The following is a 13922-nucleotide window of genomic DNA, read 5'->3' as shown; positions in this document are numbered from 1 at the left end:
CATAGAGAAACTTTAATGTGAAAACAGTCTTCTAGTGTCAAACTCTTTATGTACATGATTCTGCACAGTGAAGCTCAAATATCCAAGTAAAGTAAAGATAAGCAACATATATTACTGTGCAATGGAACTTTATATATTGTAGTGTTTGATTGTTAATGCTGATACAGTGCATCAGTGTGGAAGTATTTATTCTTGTAGCTCATTGAGGTTGAGCGAATGAGAAGTTCTGTAACAATACATCACATTTTATACAGTTATTAAATGTTTTGGTCTGTAAAATCTCAATCTGCAAGCAGACTAGTATCTACATCTGTCAACATCTGGGCGCCCCAGGATAAGCAATCAAGCCTGAATGCAACTGAACTGACATCTGGCCCATCAGAGCACAGTCTTTCAGTCTTGCGATATAAAGAAAGAATGAAAAACCCCAAAAATGGCTATCACCAAACGACCAGTTTGTGTAGTTTATGTGTAATTGATTATACATGATCTTTCATTCTCGACTGCTAAATAGCCTGGATGTTGCTATCTGAAAAATTTCAATTTGTATTTTGGTCTGAATTTGACTAATCAAATTTGAACAACCTTTTTTTTTTTAAATCTGAAACTTGAGTTTTGTGGATCTAAATTTGTGAACACTGAAAAAAAAAATCTAGTATCTTTTGAAATTGCAAATCAAGAAATTTCATATTTAAATATAAAAAGGTGAATTCAGAACAAATACATTCAGATACATGGTTTAAAGTAAAATATTTCACTACTATGAATTCAGTTCAATATTATGTATTCAGTGGCTGTTAAATGCAATTGTTTGTGTCTCTATTTTGCTTCCACAGTAGAGGAGAAGCCTAGAAGTAGTGGGAAATGGAAAATACATAAGTAAAGACTGCACTTCTATATAGTGCTTAGGTACCTGCGCTTTTTACCCCTGCTTTTAATCATTGTGCAGTGGGTCACCTTCAAGCAAAAATATAAAAATTGCCTACAGACAAGACTACACTCAGTTTTCCATTATTCATTTATAGTAAATTTTAATGGACATATTAACAAAAGCTTATTAACTTAACCTAAACCTAAATGTTTATGGACATCATCCTTATGTCCCCCATGGTAATTATGAAATTACACCTGTAGTTCTTTCCAGCAACACTTTTTATAAAATTATTTGGAAATTGTAGGATAAAGAGTTTCATTCAAATTCAGTATAATTAAAAAAAAGAGTCAATACCATAACTTTCATTTTTATTATTTTAATCCACTGAAGTCAACACAGATAGGGTCAAATGCTGACAAGACCAATGATTTCCCCCCCAAAACCCTGGTATCCTACAAAACATACATGACCGAGAGAGTATCACACTTGCTGGGAGAGGGGCAACAACAGTGCTCAACATCACAACTCAATAACCATTTATCAATAACCAAGACACTTCCCCAAATGTAAATCACTTCACATTATAGCTTGGCATACAAAACCTACACTTGACAAGGCAATGAGGAAGAAATAATCCAGTGTTTTACAGTATGGCTGCACAGTGCCGTGAGACTGACAACCCATCGTGGTTCGGTGAATACAGTTACTGCCTCGAGTGGATCTGGTGTCGACAGTGTTGGGCAGGTAGAGGGGAGCAAGAGAGGAAAAACTGGATATCTGATAATTCATTCACAACACTAACACCGAGAACAGCGGGCACATCATTAGCACACTGTGAGGGATTTCATATACATACTGAAGCGCTTTTCATCAGGTCTCAAAGATTATGGTTCCACTTCTTTCAAGAGCCTTCATAGATACAGTGTGCTATCAATATCTTACAGAACAGGCAGGCAAGTAGTTGGATTCAACAAATATCCTAAAACATACAGACATATCCAATACAAATAAAAAGTTGCAAGCTCACATACATTGTTTTTTTTACCATTTGGATTGTTACAGGTGCAAAACAAATTCTGTCGAAACTGGGATAATGGTGACAGCTGTGTGGGCGTGGACATCATCTGCACATATACAGCAATGGTCGTATAGCACCAGGTGCAGAGAGGTTGTCAGCAAACCTCCCTTTTAGCTTCTTTGTAGTGTCTGCCTGTAGCTTTTACAATTTACATCGGTCTGATTATTGGAAGCTTGTTGCCCTGACAACCTTTAAACAAACATGAGGAAAAAACAAAATGATGAAATGAGGGGAAAAGTTCATGTTTCTCAGACAAAATGTGATGTGCCAGCCATTTCTCCGACCACAATATTCAGGACGGAGTTGAATGAGTGGTTTAACGCTAAAATACCCTTTCTTTTCCTTTCAGTGCAGACAGCGCTTCCCAAAAATGACTTCAACGCGATAAAAAAAACATTCAGTTTTAAAAAAATGAAGTGCAACTACAACACAAAAGGAAGACCAAGGTGAATTGCTCTGCTGAACACAGTAAGGTTGTCAAAAGTATTGATACTTAGATACTTTTTAGACACCACGTGTTTAAAATGACACAGTCTCATTTAATTAGACATTCGATTGTATCGAAAGTAAAAAACATCACATCTACAATCAGATTTTCAACCCAAGCTGTAATTAGTATTAACATTATTATAAATGTGTTGGTATTTTTCAGTGGCTTTTTCTGTACCAGCACTGTGTCCAGGGTAATTAAAAAAACATAATAAATAACGATCCTATAGAGCGAACAACAACGATCACTTCCAGGTAGAACACTGGCAATTAAATTCAATTGCTGAGGTATGTGAAATCCACAGACTTGTTTGTTTGTGTTGTCATTTTTAGCCGCTCCAGGGGTGTCTGACGACAAGGTGAAATGGTGAAAATATTCTTAATATAGCAATCACTTCAACTGATATTGATTTTTTTAGGTGTCTAAAAACTGACCATTTGAGACAGAATTTGCCTGGAGACGTTTCATTTTATACACGTGACGCAGGGGTTTTCTATCCGGAAGTGACTGCAAATAAAACATTGCAATTCAGTCTGTACTTATTGCCCAGAACTTTTTTTTCTTTTTGTCGTGGTATCAAAAAAGCTATCAAGTATCGTTTTTTTATAAGAGAAAATTAGGTGTTATGAGATGCAGAAAGAATTCTACAGCCTAATCTTTCATGAGTGTTTGTGGCATCAATGCAACCTTTCTGTACTAAAACGTCACTCTTACAGTCTAACAGTGTTACAACATGAACAGTGGAGGCTCTACTTTCACCTGAAGGTAGTGAAGTAACATGACTAACAGCAAATTCCGACCTCTATCTGAGAAATGAAGAGCGCTTTAAGAAAAACTGTGAACAGCTGCAGTTTCTAAAATGCCCGCTCATGAAACTGATCACTTCTAGGGACTCATTTTCAAGAGGGCAACAAAACGGCTCAAATGTGTACAGCAAAAATGATACAAAAATGTAAACAAATTAAATTAATCAATAATCAAACTTAGTTTATCTGGACTTCAATTCACTTGATCCTTCCTTAACGATGGTAAATGGCAGGAAAGATGAAACAAAATGAAACAGTGCTTTCTCTTTTTTTTTTTTGCATGAAGTGAACAAGTGGTGGTGTGTGAATAAGAATGGATGGAGTGCTTGTGGGTGCAGGGGGGAGTCAGAGGTGACCAGATGTGATGTGACAACGGTAAGAGTGGCCTCTGGTCCCGTGTCGCCCTGCATCCCCCGGCTCAGGTAAAGAAAGGGCTTAGCCGAGGCTGGTGATGTTGGCTTTTCCACCAGGGGGAGCCACGATGCGTTGAGTGTTGCGACGAGGAACGTTGTCATCAATTTGGGCACCTAGAAAAAAAAAAAAAAAGACATGAAGACATACTACAATGTAAGTTAAATGCCTTAGGCCCAATCACACAGCAAGAGTTTTGCAGGTTGCAAAGCACGAGGCGTGCCGCTGCCTTTTTTTAAAAATTGAATGCCACTAAAATAAATAAATAAAATAAATTACACTTGCCATGCCTTTTTATTGTTGCCAGGCAACCACAGACTCACCTCCTTATTCTAACCTTCCCGTGTCATCAATCTACCGTTTATTTATTTATTTATTTTAGTTATTTGACAGTTATTTGTAGCTAGTTTCTAAAATGTTCAGGCAGAGGGTACTTGCTGTAGCTCTGGTTGAGGGTGAGCAAATAGTTTGCTTGGCACAAAAAAAAAAAAAAAAAAACAGCAATCTGTGTGGGTACATGAGAACCTAAAAGTGAGGGTGGATCATGGGGAGTACTAGCAGTTGGTCCAGGAGCTTTGGCTCCAGGATGGCTGTTTCCAGGCATATATTAGGATGACTTGGGGCAGTCTGACAACCTGCTGTCTATCGTCAGGCTGAATAGCTCTGTGTACCCAGCAACTGCTACCACCAGTTACTCCTCCATTGTTTACCAACTGTAAACTTGTTGTCATGACCACCACAGAAGGCCCGCCGCCTCTCAAATCATCCGATTGGACAATGGGAAAATAGATGACGAAAAAAGAGATGACGTGGGGCGTTTATTCGCTTTGAGTTCAAGTTTTTTCAACTTCAGTAGTTCAGAGCGCTCCGGCAAAGAAACGCGAAGAAACGCAAGATGCCTGGCAACACCAAAAAACGCGAGCAAAAAGCTTCATTCTTATTAAAGACAATTACGAAAAGGCCCCTCCAGCTGCTAAAATGCTTTCTGTGTGATCAGGGCCTTGTTGTCTAAAAGGCCAACTGCCAGGAATGAAATTATTTCATATTTCATATTAGGAGTGTAAGAAAATATCAATACACATGGGTATCATCATATTATGTTTTGTAATGATGTATCAATTCTCAAAAACACTACATCAATTTCTAATTGTTTTCAATTCTTTCTTCTCTTTACTTGTTTTTTTTCCCACTGTTATAGGCAAATGTTAATTCCTTTGCTCAGTTTGCACAAAAAGCAGTGCTATAATGTTGGATGTTACAGGGACAGCAATAAACACAAATGCAGATCCCACTGTTTATTAATTCTGTGGTGTGTTCTTTATACTATGACAGTCTTCCTGAAATTAGATTTTAAAAATGGCAATATATTGCTATGCTTACAGAATTGCAATATATCATCCTTTGTGTGCATTTTTATCCTAAACATGACATTTTTTATCCTGAATGTGCAATTCAATTCTATTTCCACTCTTTTTAACCATATATCATGTGTGCAATTACACTAAATGTTTCTGTACAGTATGTTTACTCAATTAATTTATTATTTTTACTCTGTGTCAGCTTCACTTACCAGACAGACTGAAGCCAGACTGGTGAAGGTTGCGCACTGGCTGGTGGGTAATCTGCTGCTGCTGCTGCTGCTGCTGCTTGGCAGGAGAAGTCTTCATTGAGGAGACGGTGGAGATCACCTTGGGAGTCACAGTCACCTCACACACCGGCCCGTCGTACTGGCCCCTGGGGACTCCTCGCAACTCTGTGAGCTAAACACACAGGCCAATTCATCAGACCACAAGCTGTGTGGTTCACCTGCTGACCTACATTGTAAGAATTTGCCTTCTCTGTGGCTGGATAAGTGCAATTACAGCTCACCCTGCTGCGGGCCTTTATCCTCTTGTAAACATGGTCAGAGAAGGGTTTACGGCTGATGTAGCGCCCACAGCCCTCCGTGGGGTGAAGGCTGCCCTCCTCCAACACAATCTTGCCCTGGCTGATCACCACCACAGGGCCTCCACGCACTTCTGTGCCCTCAAAGATGTTATACTCTACAGCCTGGGGAAAGAAGATGCATCATCAGGAGACAACTTAAACACTGCTCTGAGTTGATGGGGTGTATGTGTGGGCACATGATTAGCATAAATCATGTGGTTTTATCCCCAAGCAGTTTTGTATGACACATTTTTTGTAAATAACTATGATAAATAAAGGAGTAGACTGGTTTGAACTGATTTTCCCTTGGATATCATGTAGCAGTACATCTGAAAGTGGAACAGAGCTGCTTTAGCTATTATAGCATACAATGTGCACTGCAGCCCACCACATACAATCTTAAGGAGGAGGTCTCAACATGTCTAGGACACATCACCGACTAAAGACACTGTAGATAAGATCAAATAAAGTAACCATCTGACCAGGTTGTGGTTCTTAGCTGAGATGATCTTAGTAACGTCCGGGTCCCACAACACGAGGTCAGCATCAGATCCCACAGCGATGCGGCCCTTGCGGGGGAACAGGTTGAAGATCTTGGCTGCATTTGTGCTGGTCACCGCCACAAACTGGTTCTCATCCATCTTGCCAGTCACCTTTTAGGACAGCAAATTACATACTTACATCGAAACCTATGCAAAGGTCATTCACTACTACTAAAATATTGATTTTTTGGAATGTGTGAGAAGTAGGTCGCATCGAGCTCACCACACATTTGTCCCAGATTAAGGACATCCTCTCCTCAGTGCCATTGGTGCCCTCTGGGATTAGGGTGAAATTATCTTTGCCTATCGCACGCTGAGAAGTCTGGAAAGTGCAGTGAGCACTACCAGTCACCTGCAAGTCCCCACTGGAAAAGAAAGCAAGCAAGAAAAACTAAGGATATGTCGCCAATCACTCATGACAAACCGTGACATTTATCTTCTACATTTAATATTCTATCTTTGTATTAAGTGCATGAATGAAAAGTGCATAGCTGGGTAAAATAAAATACAGCACACAGCAGTAACACGTGTCAAGTTTTGCTGCAGCTATCTTTAGGTCCTGGAGCAGAGCCCCTACCATGACAACAGAGAGTTGAGGTAGTCGGGGGTGGTGGGATCAGGACTGAGCGGTGGAGAAGTGACATAGGCTGCTGCCTTGGCCCAGTTCTTGCTCCAGTAATGGGTACCATCAGTGCCCAAACTGGCAGATATGGGCTCTCCGTAAACCACAGCACCTACAGGAGTAGACAGGATGATGTCAGCACAAAAAAAGTTAAAGCCAGACACAGGGAAGGGTGAAAAGTAAACTTGCAAGGAAAAAATTCAAAATCCTCTTTTAACCCTTTTTCCTAGCGAGGGCGATGACATCAGCAGCACTCTTGCTCATCACCTTGGTGATGTAGAGGGGACAGTTGGTCTGATTGGCTATGGTGACAGAGCGGTTGACTGCCTCGGCCTCCACCTACAGACACAAAATCAGGTTTCTTTACCAACTCCTATAATACTTTCTAGGTCTTTAAACCTTAAAACTAGATTTACAAAACCTTTTTCTTTTGTCAACAGTTAAGAAACCACTCCTCCATTTTACCTCCTCTGGGCGGCTCAGCACATGGCCTTCAGGTCCAGAGATCCCCAGCTCTAGAATACGTTTCTGCTCCTAAAAAATATGTGCAAAAATATATTATAATCCAAGATGGCAATGACTGCTTGCAGCTCAGATGTCAGTGACTTATTTCGTTATTCTGTTACCTCTGCAATGATGTCTCCATTCTCAGCATGCACCTGTGCAATTGCTCCGAGGTCTCTGATGACACTGAACACCTCATAGATCTAAAAGAAAATGAAACAAACAGGTCAGCTTGTAGGGCAGTCGTCTACCCTGAGGACATCTAACAGCCTTTAAAAACATATGGTATGACAGACAGCTGCAGAGCCCATTGATATCAACAAGAAGCCAAGCATACCTCAGAGTCAGAAAGTTGGAAAACATCCTTATAAGCCAGATAGACCAGGAAAGAGTTGACACCTGAAGATAGAAAACTTATGAGAGAAAACAGCCAAAGGTGGAATAAAGAGAGCAAAAGAGGGAAAACCCAGAGCGAAGGAGAAAAGTAAAATCAAAAGGATAAATATTACAAAGCAGGAAAATTTAGCCACTGTTTTTTCGTCTGTGAAAAGTGGTTGGCTTTTTTGCCCTCATGCAATGTCTGAGAAACACTTCTGTATCAGTAAAAGCAGCGAGCAAGTCAGCGATTATTAGATTTAGTGTGCGTGGAGACAGAAATCAAAACATGTTGATTGCGTACCATGATCCTTCACCAGGGTCTCCATTTCTTCTTGAGTGCTTTTGTTCCACTCGGTGATGTCCACGTGCAGAGAGTAGTCGCAGCAGGACTTGCTATCAGCCCACTCCCTCCACTGTTTGAAAGCTGCAGTCAGGCTGGCGCCGGGCTCCGGCACCACGTGATCGACTGTAAAACACAAACAAACAGGTTGGATTTAATGCGCGCAAGCAAACTGCATGATTAAATCATACGCTTGACAGCATGCGCATCTGCAATGTTACAGTCCATGCAACAGTATGACTGTGCTTTAAAACTGGTTGTTAAAACATGTCTGGTATAATACACACTGATCATAGTCGTCCCCCCAGCCAGAGCCGCCTTCGTGCCCTGGTAGAAGTCATCTGCTGCCACCATGCCTCGGTCAGGCATCTGGAATCGGGTGTGCACGTCAATACCGCCAGGCATCACCATTCTCCCATGAGCCTCTATGATCTTAACTCCCCCGGGAACAATAAGGTTGTCGCCTATTTGCCTGAGGTGACAAAGACAGACAAAATACAGAAATTAATGAGGAAGACGTGATCAAACTGAGAAATGTAGACTCTAAAAATCAAGGTAATAGGTGGCCATCTGGTAGATATACTGATATATGTTTCTGTCATTCTGCCAATATGAGTTACACTATATGGCCAAAAGACAGAGGACACCTGACCGTCACACCTAAGTTTGTTGGACATCCCATTCTAAAATCAGGGGCATTAACCAAAAGTGCATTTGTGAGTTGTAAGACTGATGTTGGACAAGAAAGCCTGGTTTGCAATAGGCGTTCTTATTTCTCCCAAAGGTGTTCATTGGGGCAGAGGTAAGGGCTGTGCAAGCAGAGTTCCTCCACACCAAACTCATATAACCATGTCTTTCACGCCTCGCCTTGCGCAGGAGGGTACAGTGACCAGAACAGCAAAGGAACTTCCCCAAGCTGTTGCCACAAAGTTAGAAGCACTGAACTGGCTAAAATGTCTCAGGGTGCTTTCGGACCTAGAGTTGTCTTGCTTTGGTGTGAACCAGGGACTAATTCTGTCACAAAGTTGCATAATTACCTAGAGTTGGTTCGTGTTCCCACGGCAGCATTAACAAGCAGATCAGATAAAATGCCTTGTGTGAGAATGTTGAAGAAGAATACACTTGCAAGATAACTGCAACACTTTCTAATGTCACAATGGAGGGACAACTATGCAGGTTGATTTTATCACTGGTCATTGTGTACGATATTGCTTGCAGTGCTCATTTTAGGCAAACCATACAGTTTGAAAATGAGGCGCGGCTCCAACTAGAAAACAATGTTTTGATGCATTTGGATGCGCCGTATGTGCACATTAAGGCAGTACAGGAGGAGGCGCACATTAATAATCCTCCAGAACTGTAACATGCTCATGCTTGTTTAACCCAAACAATGGGTAATATGACTGCAATTGGTTCAGATTGAGGTCGGAACCACAAACGAATCACACCAGAGTTCATTAGCAACCGGGCCAGGACCACCTCTTCAAGAAGGTCTCGGCCCGGTTGTTTCGATGCGCACCCAAGTGCGATTGCTGTATCCACATCTACCCAAACAGACGGCACTTATAGGTGCAAACAAACTTGAGTTTCACTAAACAGAACCAAACAGGGCAGGTGTGAAAGCAACCTCAGTATCCTGTAGCTTAAGAAGAATGTTCTCTAGAACTAAATGGCCAAGCCAAAGCTATAAAAACAGCCCCAGACCATTTCTTCACAGTGAGCATTATGTATCCAGGTAGGTAGCGTTCTCCTGGCATCCGCCAAACCCAGACTTGACCAACAGACTCGAGTTGTGACAAAGATGGCATCCTTGGACAGTGCCACATTTAAAGTCATCAAGGTCTTTATTACCAATTCTAAATTCTTAATGTTCCTCTGTGGAGATTTCACATCTGTGCGCTGAAGTTTATGCATGTGTTAGCAATGGGTGTGGCTAAAACACCTGAACTCCATAATAAGGAAGTGTTCTGGCCATATAATGTAGGTGTGGCCCACTTTTTTTTATAAATTAAATATAAATTAGTTATTCTTCAAATCGAACTTACTTGATGACGCCATCCTCCATGTAGATATCAGCCAAGAATGACTGATCATCGTTCACTATCTTTGCTCCTTTGATGAGGAGACGGTCACTCTGAAAAGAGGAGACAGAATGTTACATTACCATTAAACTACACATTGATCCAGCTGCCTGCTGAGCAGAGTGCGAAAAACCATCTCTGTTAATCCCTTGTTGCTAATCATCTATCCCATAATCCAACAGTAAATTTGGCTAATTTCAAAGAAGCTTACATTTTTCTTAGAGCAACAAAGAACCTTGGGCTGATTTTAGTGATTTATTTAGGTCAATGTACTTCCTGGTTTGTTCAGAGATCTCCTGTGAAGCCCATGACAAATGTAATCCAACATTTATTCACACATAATAATAGACATATCATGTGAAGAGAGGGAGCAAGTGTTGATCAAACCCCTTGAGTAAGAGTGCAAACCCTTGATTGGCACAATTAACTCAACCTGTATGAGATGAAAGAAGAGCACAATAGGCTGGCCTACTTCCTACGGGCTGCCCAGGGTCTCTGAGGACAGTCGGGAGAGCTAATGAAGACAAAAGTGGTTTACTGCAGCCCTCACATCAGGAGCATTCAGTTTCCAATGTCCACAGTGGGTGTACGCTGACAGCAGGGATGCATTAGGTACAAGTCATGGCTGTACTGACATGAGGCCATTACTCTAGTTTAAGTTGGTCATATAACCTATGTCCTCTCTGTGCACTGAGACTGCCATATGTCTGAAAATGGCTTTCACTGTACATTGCTGTAGTCCTCAACTCCCTATATGAATGCATCATTATGAAAATATATAATTAATCATATATGTACTTCTCTGCTGTGAAACGGACCTTCATGATTTATACTGTGACGTACAGTTATAAAACTGAATTGATTACTGAGAACTGAATGTACTTATTAAAGGGCTCAGTGTCAAGCAGCGTAGGCTATACTATAAATGGAAGTAGGAACTGTTTCTCACATAGAAAGGTGTTTCTGTATTTAGCCTCACGTCATTGATATAAGCAGGGTGGCCAAAATAATACAAACGCCTAGGACTTTAATGTCACAATTATGCTGACAAAAATAACTGCGAATAACCATATTATACCGATAATCATCAAAATATGCTTAAAAATGGCACTGAAATATACTGGAATCACTTTAGCTGACATTTTGTTACAAAACAATCAGAGATAGGACACACTTTTTAGTGAACATCCTTTTTTCGTGGAAACAATCAATCAATCTTAAAAAAACAGGCTTTTCAAATATTTGAAATGGCATCATATCTGTCGATTTGAATATCTCTTTATTTTATTGTTGGTTGCCCAGCAGTCTGCTGGACACAATATTCATGATTATCTTGATAAGGGAAATTCACTGCAATCAAATTGTGTTTTTTTATTGTGATCCACAATAAAATCATATCCTGTCCCATCCCTAAACACCTGTCAGTATGATGTAATTCAGTTCAGTGGCACCACAAATTACATCCTCCAAAATGAAAATACAAATGTAATAAAATTTCTTTAAAACCGTTTCACCAAAAACTGAACATTACAAACATTGTGATTTATTGCAGGACTATTATTATCAGACTGAATTGGTAAGATGTATCTAATAAACTGGTAACTGAGTGAATGTTACAGCTGAAGTGAGCCGAGGCAAGAGGCATGAATCAGCATGAATAAAACATTAGTTCCAAGTTGTAAAGCATTACTCTCATTGGTTATTTCACATGATACAACAAAAGCTTAACAAGCAAGCAGCAAACAAATTAAAGTCACGATGAATATAATATATAATATTATAATGCATATATATAATGCAATATATAATATATATAACTATTGCATCAATGTTAAACATTTTGTTTAAATGTTCGATAAAACATCAAATGTCAGTGAATGAATGTCTTATTTACCAAATAAACTGAAAAAGGATAAGTGACAACCTGAGAAGTGTGCTCATTATGACAGTTGTTTTATCTGAATAAAAAATTAATCAATGGTCAAAACTGTCGCTATGTTTCTGTCATTCTGCAAACCAACAATTTGACTGTGCAGTGGTAATATGGTGGCACTAGATCCCACTGTATCACTGTTGTTCAGGGACAAAGCCTAATTTTGGTGTTTTCTTTTAAAGCTCTGTAGATTTAAACTACGTGCTTCACTCCAAAGCAATAAGTGGTGTCAGACTCTGTGTGTGTCGGTGGGCCTGGGGGGCTGCTGTAGAGTTACTGCTGTGTGTTGTGTCTGGGATGTCACCGCTGAATGACTCCGGTTTGTGTTGCTCTCAGTATACATGCACAGAAACAGACAGACAGAAAAGGACAACAAAGGTTAACACAACACCATTAATCAGAGCCTGACCCAGCACATTTCACAAGACAGTGTGACGCTATTAAATGATCAAACTTGGAGCAGTTGCTGTCTATATGCTTCAGCACTCTGGCTCCAACAGCTGCATGATGAAAGCTTAGGGAAAAAGGGTTTGGATGGGTGCTGTCCAATGACCTACTTTACAAAAGAGGTTTTGCTTCTTTTAACTGTCACGGCATCCTTACTGTAGGCCCTTAATACTGTGCTTTCTGACTGAAAGACTGCAGCACAAAGCAGGTGTACATATATACTGTTAAATCCCAATTTAAACAGTGTATCACAAAGTCAAGAATATGTGTCCCAGCTGCAGCAGCATTGGATTGTTTTGCAAAAATCTAGTTCTCTACAAAAGAGGATGCAGGATGGAGGATGAAAGATGAGGTGGTGACAGGGAAGGAACCTGCGCCTAAACCTGTTAACTACACCCTGTATGCTGGGGATGCTGACAGGGAGGCTGAGGTGGGGAGCTAGCTACTTAATGGCAGCTAAACGAGCACAGAAACATGAGGACCTGCAAAAGAGCTTGCTGCAAACCCACTGGCTGGTTATCATTGTTCATCCCAGGCTGTATGTGTATGCAGCTGAAGCAGGGCTGCTGCTGGTGACAGCGTCAGTGCAAATGAATGGACACGACAGCTAAGCGTTGGCTAGCATTTGGTCTAATCCTGAGGCTCACCGCATGCTATAAAAAAAAAGAGAGAGACACTACAGTCGATGCATAAATGTCATATTTTTAAAGTAATGAGCCAATACTTACTGTAATTCGTGGAATGTTCTTCTTTCCTTGGTAACCCGACATTTTAAAGATCCCTCTGTCCCCTGCCTCTTGGCTAACGCTAGCTAGCTAGTCTGAACACCTCAGCTGCCAATGAAAGGATGAATGGATGCTCTGCTTGTTGGCCAGTCGACGCCCTGGGCGATCTGCGCCTATCTGACAATATCTGTAGATAGTAAGAGAGGTTTGCTCAGTGCAGCCTGACAAAGGATGGTAAATGAGTGGTTGTATCTTTGCCTAACAGTCCTATCCTTGGATTTACTGCTAGAAGAGGTCCCTGAAGACCAGGCAAGCACCAAGAAGAGAAGGGCCACAAAGAGGTACCGCGCATGCGCACTGCCCCGCCCTGCTCCGCTGTAGCTCCATGTTTCTTTGATGAGTTATCAGCAGTTTGGGGGAAACAGGTTAAGCATCACCTGTGTAATTGACTGTGTCTGTCCAGCGTGCACGGAGCTGGGACCCAAATAGTGATAGAATAATTACAATAGATAATAATTTAATGTCTAAACCTTAAAAAACATTATTTCTCAATTTTATCAGTGGTTAAATAACTTTGCAATTAATAAACTGGATAATTTGTGTCATATTAGGGGACATTTTTACAGGAAGTAGTCACATAACATTTTTTTTTTTTGCCCAGGGCACACAATTTGTCTAATACCTTACATTAGTAGTTGTTTCTGACATGCAGAATAAATTCAAGGCTTTATTTTTTCTAGAACTGACAACTGTAAATCACTCTTT

The 13922-nt window shown here is 40.6% G+C and overlaps 1 protein-coding gene across 1 annotated transcript; it reads right to left on the bottom strand.

Moving 5' to 3' along the window:
• Positions 1–1232: 1232 nt before the first annotated feature.
• dpysl2a (dihydropyrimidinase like 2a) lies at positions 1233–13495 on the bottom strand. The gene is made up of 14 exons (XM_033618574.2): positions 13161–13495; positions 10017–10105; positions 8259–8443; positions 7933–8097; positions 7591–7652; positions 7376–7456; positions 7215–7283; positions 6968–7088; positions 6705–6861; positions 6351–6492; positions 6068–6238; positions 5529–5708; positions 5230–5419; positions 1233–3775 (listed from the first exon to the last, which is right to left on the bottom strand). The coding sequence occupies exons 1-14, from the start codon at positions 13200–13202 to the stop codon at positions 3684–3686; spliced, it is 1746 nt and encodes a 581-aa protein (XP_033474465.1). The 5' UTR covers positions 13203–13495; the 3' UTR covers positions 1233–3683.
• Between the last annotated feature and the right edge of the window lie 427 nt (positions 13496–13922).

This window comes from Epinephelus lanceolatus, chromosome 9 (genome assembly GCF_041903045.1).
Source record: "Epinephelus lanceolatus isolate andai-2023 chromosome 9, ASM4190304v1, whole genome shotgun sequence".
Classification (NCBI taxonomy): domain Eukaryota; kingdom Metazoa; phylum Chordata; class Actinopteri; order Perciformes; family Serranidae; genus Epinephelus; species Epinephelus lanceolatus.
This window is presented reverse-complemented; position numbering and strand designations above follow the sequence as displayed.